Source organism: Lissotriton vulgaris, chromosome 7, assembly GCF_964263255.1.
Source record: "Lissotriton vulgaris chromosome 7, aLisVul1.2, whole genome shotgun sequence".
Taxonomy (NCBI): domain Eukaryota; kingdom Metazoa; phylum Chordata; class Amphibia; order Caudata; family Salamandridae; genus Lissotriton; species Lissotriton vulgaris.
The window spans coordinates 691,109,759-691,123,272 of record NC_141695.1 but is presented as its reverse complement, the minus strand read 5'-3'; the positions used below and the strand labels follow the sequence as shown (position 1 = coordinate 691,123,272).

General features: G+C 43.1%; 1 protein-coding gene across 5 annotated transcripts in view; it reads left to right on the top strand.

The window, feature by feature from the left end:
- Positions 1–13,514, top strand: part of POLG2 (DNA polymerase gamma 2, accessory subunit) — a 278,334-nt gene that overhangs the window by 211,217 nt on the left and 53,603 nt on the right. For all 5 annotated transcript variants that reach the window (XM_086930918.1, XM_086930920.1, XM_086930922.1 and 2 more), the window contains one exon: positions 6,139–6,219. In XM_086930918.1, coding sequence (XP_086787044.1) covers positions 6,139–6,219 — 81 coding nt within the window. The remainder of the gene's footprint in view (positions 1–6,138; positions 6,220–13,514) is intronic.

The window sequence follows — 13,514 nt, the reverse complement described above, 5'->3', positions numbered from 1 at the left end:
CCTTTCTCCATCGACGCATTCTATCCTCATGTGTTTCCCTATCAAGTCCTAATCCTGTTCCTTTTGGTATTCCTCTACTCTCTCGTTCTAATTCAAACATTTCATCCTCCCATTCAACTAAAGCTTCAAATTGAGTAGGTCTAGGCTTTGGTACAAGTTCCATCATCCTTTCTCTTAAATTTCTCAAGACCGCTATGTGAAATGATCCATCTTCCGGCCATGCTAATATACCATCATTTTCAGTATATTTCATCCAATTCTCAATCCAAAGACAAGTATGATAACCATATTCACCTAACATATAAGCTGCAGGTGTTTTGTATTTATGAATTAATCTTCCGTTTCACGTTGAAATTTTCTTGTCAGGTTTAATTTTGTTTTTCAACTTCTGAAACCATGAAAGTTCTTTTTCTCTTTCAAATAATAATAATCCATGTCTTTTAAACAAATTTTCCTTGCTTCGGTAAAGATCGTAACAACTTCCTTGTTATTCCGCCACACCAACCAATCCGTGCAAGAAACTCACTAATTAACCAATCAGGTTAAGCTACGTCACTGTTCTGCTCAACCAATAGAAATACTGCTTTTCAGGATGAGCCAATCAGCTGTAAGCTTGTCTTGTCACGTGAACCAATCTGTGCGCGAATACTGTGACGTATGTTAGCCAATCACAGCTCGACTCTTGTGATGTATGCTACCGCTGCAGCTTCTGTCTCTCGCTTCGCTCCTTACACTGACACCTCCTTTACAAAAAATGTTCACAGCACTATATTTACAAACCTTTCAATAGAATTCAATGAGTAATACCACAAAAACAAACCATTTGTCTGTTTCGCTAAATAAAGTGATAGCTTTTTCAAACAATCAAGTATTCTTTTGCGTGAAATAGAGGACGCTATTTTCACAGAATATTTAAATTCGTTGATAAAGTAAGGCTACTTTACCCATTCATTTACGCACTTTCATACGAAAAAGATCCCTAACCATTCATACATAAATCTTTAGTAGGACTTTAACCTACTGACAGAAATTCTCACTCGCCAGTAAGATAGACGACGCTTCCTTACCCTTCACTCAAGCTTAGATAAATTCTACTACTTTTTTCACAGTGAGTTTTAAAACAGGACAGAAGTCCCTATACTCGAAAGCTACGATTTCATAGACAATCCTCGCTATACATTCTACCTTACACATCTAAAATCCCTAAATTTGTGCTGTACGTCCACACCATTTGTGATATACGGCGATACCACAATTTAAACAGAACAAATGTACTGTGTAACTTCACCTGTCACACTACTCATGCCGACACAACTAGGAATTTTCACACTGCTGGAAAAAACCTTTCGACTACATGTAACAACTGAACAAACTTAACATGTTTTAGACATGAATCCTATGTATTACCATGTAACATGCCAGTTACCATAGTAACCGAACTCTGCTACCAAGAAATTGATCCAGCGCTCCTATTGAAAAACTGTCTCACAAACACTACCTATTACTCAATACTCACCATTAATCATGAAACACTCATACAGGCCCATAACACCAATTGGACAATTTTGAGCAACTGAATCTAGTGGTGTGATTTATAAAACTATTCACATAATATTTATAATATTATATACAACTGCAGTTTATCATCTTTTACCATGGATTTAAGCATTTGTCATTTATTAAATCAAACCACTTAAGGCGATTGGATCAACTGATAGTAACTAGACCATGTATAAACAAGACCAGCTTGTCTTTTCAAATCTAATTTTTATTAACTTTATTCTTCATAAAGAAAGAGCATTTACGTTTTAAAATCTTTATTTAATAAGCAAATAAGAAAGCAGCATTTTATTAGGAAATTAATTAATAAACTGACATTTTTAAAGCAAGATCAGAAACATGAAATATTAGCAATAACAGTTTCCATACCCTAAATCTATTTCCCTGTCTATTTCTCACTTCACCTGAAAAGGAAAATAACATTTAAAAGTCTGCTGTTCTTATGTGCGCCAAAAGTCCAACAGCACGTCATTCCGGAATCGGGAAGCAAGAGTTTTTTCCCTGACCCAAGTGTCAGATTTTATACCTTTTTCTCAAGATAAACTTTCTACATTTCACATTCTTTCGAGCAAGTCCAAGCTCCTCATTGCCCGTCCGGTGTCAGACCACGATAATGTAAATTACATCATCTCCGATCCTCGACCAAGTCCAGGCTTCACATAAGCCCTATTGTCTTTCATTTCCACAATATTTGGCTTCCTCAAAAGAGTAACTTTTCTTCGAGTCTTGTACTTTTCACTTCCTAACCTTGGCAGACTTTCACAAATCCTGTCCTTGAAGCTTATTTTTCATGTGCACGTTCAACTTGACCAAAAACTGTTTTTCAATTAATAATGTCAGTGCAGCAAAAATCTTCACAGCTGCGTACGTGCTAATACTTCACTCTGGACAAGGTTTCACGTCTGCTGTGCTGTCAGCCATATTTTCCTGAGCCACTTTTTAGGCCTCACTTTGGAAACTATTATTAAACAAACACAAGACATCAATTAATTAAAGAATTGAGACCCATTCTGTTACCCGCCCCCCTCTAATAATTAACCCTGTTAATTATGTTATCTAGCAGAAGCACAGTCAGGCAGCTTTATATTTACTCTTCCTTCAGGAACTGCACAAACTCCATGAACTTTTGTCACAGAAAGACATAATATAAGCACACATAATAAGCACATGCCATTAGTTAAACAGCCGCATTTAATACTGACAAAGACAATAGACCGGATTAGTTTATTATTTTCTTTTTTGCGTTTGCAACATAAAGCACATTAGTTTATTCCGCGTGTACTGATGTTTGCATTTTTAAACTAAATTGATTAATAATTTCACCACATGCTTATTAGTTTGATTATTCATTATGGGAGATTAACTTCACAGGTTAGAACAAAATTTTGTTCTTCACCGTGCTCCATCACCTGTAACAACGCTAAATGAAACCAGCTATACCTGACTTGAACACTTAGTATGCAGACAATAAGAAAGCTAAGTATGTTACTAGAAAACTGTTGAAAATCAGAACAGATATGCAACTGATGAATTTTACTGGAACCATTTTCATGTAAGCAATAAGAAAACTAAATCCATTTCTGAAAAATGACAGATACTAGAATAACAGGAAATGAAATAAGAAATCCAGGATAGAAAGAAAAAAGAAATTGGAATGAAGAAGCTGTTATCATAAATAAGAAGGAAGAACGAAGAAAAAAGAAAAGGAAAATAAGAAGGGAAAAAGGAGGAGAGGAAAAAAAGGACAGAAGAGAAGAAAACACAGAAAATTAATACAAAACAGGTCAAACAGTGATTGAAGAAGCATATAAATGTCAAAAAAGACATACCAAAAAAAAGACGATAAGAGTGGGGATGGAGGAACCACATAATGAAAATAACACACCAAAGAGGACGCGGCAAAGGGAGAACATCCTCCGGGCATAGGACGAAGTAGTCAAACATCAAAAGGATCCCAAAACTGCACCTGGTAACAAGAAAAGAAAAACATTAGGAGGGTATTTCAAGACATAGCAAATGAGGATAAATATAGACAATGATAGACAAGACTTCATGAGACAATCAACTCAATTATAATCGGGGAGTGTCCATAGAGTCATCTCTGCAGGAGTTGAGGAATTGTTAAAGAAGCGGAGGATCTTCATAGTTTGTTGTTTTGTTATTGTAAGTCACTTTTAAAGAGACAAGGATGAAACAGTCCATAACGTGCATTCAGGGTGCGAAGAGCGAGTCTCATATCTAGAAGTTGTTTACGACGGTCTGCAGTAGCTTTAGGGTAATCCTGGGCAAAAAAGAGATTAGAACCATTCCAGGTAATTTTCCCCTTTTGTTTGGCAGTCTGAACGACTTTGATCAGATCCATATACTCTAGGAAATACAAGATGACACCTCTAGGTTTCATCGAAGAAGTTGACAGAACGAGAAAGTTGACCTAAGCGGTGCGCTCGTTGAATAATAAAAGGAGGAGAACTTGGGAGACCTAGAAGTGTTGGCAGGAAGGATTGGAAGAAAGGTATAGATAGGATTGGTACCTTCAAGACCTTCCGCAAGACCATAAATACATAGGCTATTTCGTCTATTACGGTTTTTCAAATTTTAAACCTGTTGTTTAAGAGATTGTATTTCTCTATGCATTTCTGGCACCTGGTCGGAGATTACCTGTACTGAGGTAATTTTCCTTTCAAGGTCTGCAACTTGCTGTTCAGTATGAGACCAATTATCCTCAAGACTCTGAAGACAAGCATTTGTTTCGGCCATATAAGGTTTGAGTGAGCGTATTTCATCAAGAAGAAGTTCCATGGAAATGGACAAAGATGTGTTAGTGGGAGACAGAGGATTCGTCTTCCCCCGTTTTCCTGAGGTGTAAGGTATTTTGGAGTTAGGTTTAGTGCCTGAGCGAGAAGTATTAGGAGATGAGCCTTTTACTCCAATACAGTCATTGACTGTGTCATCCATATTATCCTGTAACACACTGAATGGATTGATGCCCTCTAATGGTACGCAGTTAGCATTAATAAGCTGTGAATAACTGCGGTTAGAGCGAGCCATCATTACCAAAACTGTGAGTGAAGAGTATATTAGCAGGCAAGCAGAAGGTCCCAAAATGGCATCTATGAGTTGAGGAAAATTGAAAAGTCAGTTATTAAGCGCCAAAAATGAAATCTTTATCCCAAATATGCTCATATAAATTCAGTGACGAGGAGAAATTAGCATTAACCCAGTTTAAATTACAGAAAGCATGGTAGAAAGAGAACAAAGAGATAGAAACTGCAGAGCAAAAATTGAGTCTGCATGTGCTGTAGAGATATGCAAAAGCTCTCCATAAAGCCAGAAATTGCCAATTTTATCAAAAAGTTTGAAGGGTTGTAAAAGCTGAGGGAATCATTTTAGTTACAGTCCTCTCTTTATGCCAGCTTTTATTACAGGGCATAGGGGAAAACAAAAGCGGTCGTGGACGCAAGGGGAGCTTCAAAATCACAAAATGGCGGCTGCAGCCTAACAACGAGCCACAGCGGGTAAACATCGCCGAATAAACGTTGTCCAAGCTCACCCCGCGTCTCCGCTACACTGGCAATTCATGCAGGAGGAGTTCTGCCGCACACAGGTACAATTCCGCGCCCTTATATGCACGGTGAGGTCCCGTTACTCTACACACTCTCGGAGCCTCGCAGAAAGGTGGCCATTTCCTTTGGCGCCTAAACCACGCCCCCCACAATTGGCCATTTTAAGTACAGATATGGACTTTGTATGCTGTTGTTTTTTCATGTAAGTTGGTTTGGATGGTTTGTTGACAATAGAGTATAATGAAGACGGCCTGGATTTCTGGGTATTTTCATCACTGATCCTTGGCTGACCAGGGAAACATCTCGTTGAAAAAGTTAGTAACTGGAAACTGTTCATGCTTGGCCTGTGTGTTGTATGACTTTTGCTCCCAGTTTCAAAGACTAAAGACTATACATTTTGTCTCTTTCCATCAAATGACTTTAATTCAGTGACTTATTTTTTAATTGTATTGTTTGTCATTCCATCTCAAATTTCTTTTGTGGTTAACTTGTACACAATTTAGGTACTAATCCTCCAGCCTTCACAGAAATCCCTCAAACTGTCAAGAACGTTGAGGCAGTTTTGGTGACTTAAAAGGAAACTTTCTTGAACACAGTCCGAGGAAGCATAGTATATGTTATCTTAAATCCTTCTTTTGTTTAAAAAAACAAAAATATCCAGAGTACCGTAAAATCATTTTATAATGAGCACTTCTCTGACTGTAACTGTGCAAAATAAACACATTTGGCTGTTTTTTGCTTTTCTTTTTTACCAAGGGTAAAATTGTGGAATATGCACCAAATATCTTTCTATGGCTTCCCAGCATCTCGGTAGCCTATGCCAAATCATAACTGTGACGCACATAATCTATTAACGTGAAGTATGTGAAAGCTAATATTTTTTGTGGTATCTCTACTTTGTATTTAGGCAATTTTTTGATTAATGCATTCTGGTGTTTATGGACACTCATTCACGAGCCTCTTGTTGAAAAGTAATTCAATACCAAATAACCATGAAAAGTCTTATTAATCTTAGGTACTGAAGCTTCACCCTTGTTTGGCACCTATTACAGTTGCTTTAGACACTGGAAAAGGACCGGCACAGGACTTGAGACAGGTAGGATCAACGCACCTTTTAATGTTTTCTTCGTTTTTGTTTAAGATATTGAGTCAAAATGTTGCATTGATTTAATTATTTTCCATCTGATGCGCAGCAGGACAGGCGCGGGCGTATCATCTAAAGCTAGCAAGGGAGTGTGAAAGGAAAGTATTATGGTCTCTGCAGGGATGGAAATGGCAAGAGGCTGGCAAGAAGGGGACAGCATGTTACAGGAACTGACTGGTGGGAAAAAGCTATGGCAAAGCCAGTAGGTCTCGCCTTTTGTGCCCTATTGGCTGTGCCAATGGTTTTTATCCACTCCTCACATTATTTGTGATGCTGTGCGGAGTGGATAAAGTAAAAGAAAAAAAAGGCTCTAACGCAGCTGCCCGCATCTTTGGTACTGAAGTAAACAAAAATGTGATGGATGGGATGCTTGAATTGATCGAAGCCATGGGTAATTACACGGGGTAACTTCTCAGTGCATAATTTTTTTGCCCCCCATGGCACCTCAGATTGGACCCAGCCATCACTTTTGTGTCTACTTCAGTGCAACGAGGGTTCTGTGGTCACTGTGCCTCTGAAACCTAGGTACATCCTACTGAAAAGAACCAATCAGGGCAAAACTGGTCCTGGTTGCTTTTTGTTCTGAGTCCGGGAGGACCTGGACTTTGAGGTCTCGCTGGACTGGAGCAGAGTCCACTGAGGTCCAAACTGTGGTTGAATAGTGTGTAAAATAATGACTGACTGGGATGCGGCCCAGAGTAATTGCCAGTGGCTGATATTTGTTCTAGCATTCCACCCTTTGCTTTTTTGTATACTTCAGTGTCTCATTCTATAGACAACCAAACAACACATGCGCTTGCCTACAGGTTGACCTGGGCGCTTTTTAGGTCTTGCCTGGCGAAAGCTGCGCTCTGCGCAGCTTTTTCGCGCAGGCGAAAACCTAATGAGTATTGTACTGGAGTTAGGAACGGCCCCCGTCTTCTATTGGCTAGCTCCATAAATGGAGGCTAGCCATTGGAAGATGGGCCTGTCCGTCAATGCCGGACCAGATTCGGGGGCGTTCCCGAGATTTTTTGGCTTTTGGCGACGTCACGCTACGTCAGCCAAAAGCCGGTAACGCCCCCGAATCTGGTCCGGCATTGCCAGCACCTGCCTTCCTGCTCCTGTTAGCTGATTGGTTGAGCTGCGTGGACGTCACTGCTGGTCAGGAGCCCCCGCCCATCTCCGCTCAGAGCGATCCACGAGGGAGCCCACTCCTCGGGAAACTTCGCCGCCCGCCTACCTGAGCTAGAGACGGGCCGGAAGTGACTAGCCGGCCGGCCAACCCTAGCGCGGCCGGCCGGAAGTACCACCCCCCCCCCCCCCCCCACCGCAGCCCGGGGGAAGAAGGAAGACGGCAAAAAGTATGGCGGCCCACGCGGGTCTCCCGTGGCCTGGAGGGAGCCCCGGGAGAAGCGGAGGACGTTGCCGGTCTCCCATGCCGAAGAGGGAGACCGGAGAAGTGCCCAAGAGATTGCCGCCGTCTACGTTGCTGGTCTCCCATGCCGAAGAGGGAGACCGGAGAAGTGCCCAAGAGATTGCCGCCGTCGCAAGGTGCAGGTGAGTCGATTTGTTTTATTTGGGGCTAGGGGAGGCTCCCTCCCGCTACCCGTGTGTCAGTTCCTGACCCCGTACCCCCCTCCCGCTCCCCGTGTGTCCGTTCGTGTAATAACGTGCTCCAGAGCTACCAATTTTCCGGCGTTTGCCTGGAAGTAGATGTCCCTTCCGGTCAGGGTGTCAGGCGGCTGATTGCTCTGCTGCTGGGATTTAAAAACCCCGCAGATCTCCGCGTTCCCACCGATACTTCTGGACTCCGCGAGGTCAGTGCCACCCTGGGTATGAGGAGGACCTAGCTTTAGATTTTTTTCTCTCTGTCCTCAGATTTTATCACATTGTCGGGTATGTTTCTAGTTTACTCTAACATCTGCTTTAGAAACGACCAGTTAGTTACTGATATGGCCTCTAAGTGCGTTCTGTCCTTCACAGGGACATATTTCCCTCCCACCATATATCCTGAGGTAGTATAACCCTTGTGCCCTCATCAAGGCAGTGCTCAGCGTCCAATCAATAACAGTCTCTCATATGCGAACTGGGGCACCTGTGGATTAGGTCTAGCTTTCTTGAAGTCCAGAATACGTCCCATTTGTGTTGGATAATTTTTCCAGTCTTGGGCCGGAATAGTCGGGAAAACTCATAAATAAAAGAAGGCCATCAGCATAAAGTGACATGTGTCTCCTACCCCAGGTGAACACTGGAAGCTCGTTATCCCTCTGTCAGAGCACACCTGTTCTGCCAGCGGCTCCACTGCGGGTGAAATGGCAGGGTCGAATGAAGGCCTTTTTTGTGTGTACCCCTCCCTATCCTGAAGAACTTTGAGAGTGTCCTGTTGACGTGTACCCTCGCACTTGTATTTGAAAGGAGGCGGACACGGCAATGAAATTTTGACATGGGTACAAACCAGGGGAGACTAGTGAACAGGTAGTCTCAGACTGGGACCTTTCCCATTTCCCCCACCCTTCACTTCTAGCAACGAGGTATCTGATAATTAATCCAGGGCAGGTGTATTGGCCTCCAGTTTCATTACGGATCACAACCAGACCACTCTGGAATCACAAAACTCCCCTTCCTAAAATTACAACTCAATATTTCAACTATCTAGTGTCTTGGCACGCCCATCAAAGTGAACGTCTCCACTTGCGCACATTTAATGTTTTTTTTTTATTGTTTTTTTTAACCAAGTAGAACATAACAGTTTGTCATAAACTGGACAACTCTCAATGATTATCCCCCTGCAAGAATGATTGTACAAAGCATAGTTCCCCAGTTCTTCTTTGTCTCCCAGTAGCTTTAAAACACCCACTTCATCTCCCCTGTGCCCCACATTGCAGGCTGAGAGATGTTGTTATCCTCAAGATCCCCTGTATGTCAGCTATGTCCCCCAGATCTTTGTGGTCAGCCGCTACCTTCAGATATTTTCCGTTTGGCCAGCAGACACCAGTCCATGCTTTCCTTCCAGGCCAATACCTTGGGCATCTCTCCCTTCCTCCACAGCCTGGAAATATTCCTTTTCACCACCCCCCATCCCAGGGTCAGCCATATTCTTCTGTATTTCTGGACACTGTCACCCCCCCTCCCCCCACACACACACACACTAAAAAATGTTCAGTTGCAATTGTTTCTCCAAACTGGGTTCGCTAAGTCCCACCTCTTCCGCCATGCAGTCACCTATCCCATCCCAGTAGCCCTGTATCTTGGAGCATGTCCACAGGATGTGGATGATAGATCCTGCATGGGTGCAGCATTTAAGACAGCTGTCTGGGTTTGCCCTTCATATTTTTATGAGTTATTCTGGAATAGTACGATCTATGAAGAATATATTGTTTTACTAGTACACATTTATCATTACGTTTCAATTCAGGATCACTACCAGGTATGTCTTATGTAAATCCATGCCTTGACCGGAGGAGGATGTCTATCCTTGTAACCCTATATATTGAGTCTTGGGCATAATTCACCATGTAGACTCAGACTATCTCAAGAAGGGTGAAGGGTATTCCCTGTCTGTCCTAGAGGGGTCAAGCCATCTCTGCCGGGAATACCAGAAGTTCCTCAATCCCCACTGTGGCCTTTGTTAAGTTTCCATCCCTTTTACCATTAGGCGTTTCTTCCTGCCCATGTTCACAATCGGAGTCCAGTGATCAGTCATCTGTGGTCCCTTCTGTTAGTTGCAGGCCTTCAATTTCCGTGGAGGCTGAATTTGAATTTTGCCCTTTTCTCTGTCTTTGTCTACTTATTATCTGCCCCTCTTGTGAGGGATTCGCATGTTTAACCTGATGACAGCAGTGGTTTGTCGCAGTGACTTCTTTTTCCAAGGCTGCCGGTACTTTCTCTTCCTCTGGCAGTGTGACTGTTGAGCCTAGACTTCTTTTTGCTTTTGATGGCAGAAGTAAAGCCCACTTATGCAGACTTGGCATCTTTCTTTTGGAGTGGTGAGGGGGTGGTGCGGAGATAGCAGCGTGCATGTGAACCAGCGCACTCACTGTCAGCAGTGCCTCAGTGATGGGGGCGGGGGGAGCGGCGTCATTTGGTATTCGTCCCGATTGTTTGGATCTGGGGGTCTCCAATTAAGAAGCGGTTGTATTACAAGATGTTTTTCAACAGAGCAACTCTTTCATTTACTTGGAGTCGCACTTGCTTTAACCAAAATTAGCAAAATCAAACACTTTCCAGTGAGTGGAAACAAGGTACATCTATACATTAAATGCTGATGTAATTAATAGTATATTGCACTCAGTGTGTGAATGTGTGCGTGTGTGTGAGTGTGTCTATCTATCTAGGGTGCAGCGTGTAATATGACATTCATTATCATTGTTGAGTGTGGGAAGACTCATCCATGATTCTTGAGATGCTAAGCCTCAGCAGTGACGTAACGAATCTTGAAGGGGCTCCCTTTAAAGCACATGAAGGACCCCCCACTCCAGACCCAGTCAGGAGCTCTCGGGTCCGGGCCATGCATAATGCCGGAGAGGGCCCCTTGGGCTCAAGGACCCCACCTCACCCCGGGGCAGCAGGTCCTAATGTTACGCCACTGAGCCTCAAGTTGGTTGTGATGTCACATCCCTCCCCTCCTTCAGCATTGGTAAAAAAAACAGCACATAACTCTCTCCTGATAAGGTTTGTGACTTTGTATTTTTATGTGCATTTGTTTTATAAATTGTATTTAATCACACCAGGGTGCAAGTGTTTTCGTTTACGGCCTTGTGACTACTGGGAGCATTTTTCTCATTCATTTTCGCTGTACTGTGGGGAATACCATGGAATTTGAGCTTTGTATTGTAGTAATGAATACCTGGAAATGCATCTTTAGTGCACTTGCTCTAAGTAACGTGTTATTGGACCAGTCGACTGTGGCATATAGTCTGTGTGCAGCGCCGCGGAGGAGTCGCGGAGCTGGTCTATGTGCCTGTGGGGGAGGGAGAGGGGAGATGGGGGTTGCTCGGTGTCTTTTGTCAGTCCTCCGCAATTCATCCAATGAACTGCTTCCGCTGCACTCAATAGGGAAGAGCCAGCCAAGATGCCTGGGAGAAGAGGAAAGCGTAGGGTAAATGGCCTCTCACACTGCTGCCCCAGATGGCACATACTTCTAGGCACTGCTGTTCGGCACTACACATTAAGTGGAAAATTAAACTGCTAGACGTTTTGTTTTTTCCTTAACACCCTGTTTCCTTTTCTCTCTGTCTCATCTTGTAGATGAGTGTTTATTCTTGAAGGCAAAGACAATAAATGAAGCGTTTTCAAGCCAATTAATTTTTGTACTCCTGTTTTTTCTCCGGAAGTCAACTTTATGAGGGGGAAAAATGACATGTGGAAACGGCGCGAGTAAAAATGCTGATACCCATAGGCTTGGTGCAGGTAGCGGTGTCATACGTGTGCAAGAGGGTTGTCATACAGACACGTTTCAATTCGTCCCTCCGCCAGCTACGTCCTCGAGTGACTTTTTAAGATGGCACGTGCACACCGTGACTAAAGTCGCTGCCATACCTACAGTGGGTCAGAGGTTACTGTGCCCTCAACGTTCGAGATGCACAGTAAGTCAGAGATTAAGCTATTGGCATTGTAAATGACAATGCCATTTATTTATGTTAAAAAATACATAAATAAGAATAATGTCAAGAGCAATGCCAATAGCTCTAACTTTAACAAAGGCAAAACCATTGCATTGTAAATGCTTGTTGTCTTTTTAGTTACCGAATTAAGATTTTTTTTTTTTAAGCGGGTGGGATGATGGGGGTGTCGGCAAAGCAACACGGGGAGGGCGGACGCCCAAGCAACACAGGAGGGAGGCGAAAGCCATCAGAGGAGAGGGGGGTAATCGAAAGAGATCAAAGTAGATATTACAGTGGAAATGCAGTACTAGCTCTTAAGCAATAAACGTTTCATTGAGTATTCCTTAAAAGTACAGTGTGATGATGGGGAAGATCGCAAATGTTGTAAAGTTGTTGGAAGTCATTCTATGTGTGTGGGAAAGGAGCCGTTATCTTTCAATTTAAAGGTTATTTTGTCAATTTCTGACTGATTCAACATTTATATAATCCAGTGACGATTTGTTTTAAATCACGAGACTGTGGTGTATACGAGAATATTTCTGGGGGTCTAAATTGGACCAGCTGAAATAATTATTGAAAATAATAGTCAGCTGTAGAGGTTGTATATTACTACCTGCTGCTAAATATGTACTTCTGAATATTTCCAGAACCAATTATTACATTTAAAACACTCCATGAGCATAAACAATAGATTGGTTGTGGTGGGTGCTTGAAAGCGCAACAAATGTCCACTATCTAATGTACTTAGTTTTATCCATTGTGTGTAGAGTCCAATATGATCGGAAGATCCAATGCTGGTTGTATATACTCCTTGTTATTTTGGTCTGCCTCTTGCAGCATTTGTAAGAAATGTTTGCCAGCATTGTTATGATCTTGCTGTTCTTGGCTCCAATTCCAAGTCTGTTCTGCATTTCCCCGTGCGCTGCAGATTATCAAAGTGATTTGTTTGTATATCAGAGAATCTTAGGCTTGTAGGAGCCCTTTTCTGAGTAGTGAGTAAAGACCTATATTACTCTTGTTGAGTGATGACAAGTGGTATTTATGAAATGCAGCCAAGATAAATTCATTCCTTTGTAAATAGCGACCAGTTTGAAGCCTAGTGCAACACAGTGAGTAGAAGAGGCAGGAATTAGATTCACAATACTCACCCGAATACAAGCCACCGATGGATACTCCAATGGCAACAGCAGCGGTGCGTCCATTGGGGCGTAGGGGCGTAGCCCCACCAGCCACCATGGACCCGCATCGCCGCCGTCCGTATCTTCTAAGCAGGTGAAATAGCATTGCAACTGCAATCGGCCGCCGGCGGGAATTGCGTTAGGGGGGTGGCCTGCTGCAGCTTGAGTGACAGTCCACACTCAGGCTGCAGCAGACCGTCCCACTGGGGAACTTACAGTGCGCATGCTTGAGAAAGTTGTTAACTTTCTCAAGCATGCGCACTGTAAGTTCCCCAGCGGGACCCAGGGGTGTTTGTTTGCTGCCAAAGCCCGGGTTTCAAAAGGGCGACAGGGCGAGCAGCAAATGTGCCCCCCTAGCGCTGCTCCAGTGCCAGGATTGGCTGGTCCACCGGCGCAGCATCCCATTGGATGCTGTGCGTGGGGGTGACAGCGCGCGAGAGCTTGGCACGAGCGGCGGAGCGGGAAGGCTTGGAGGCGAGTGACA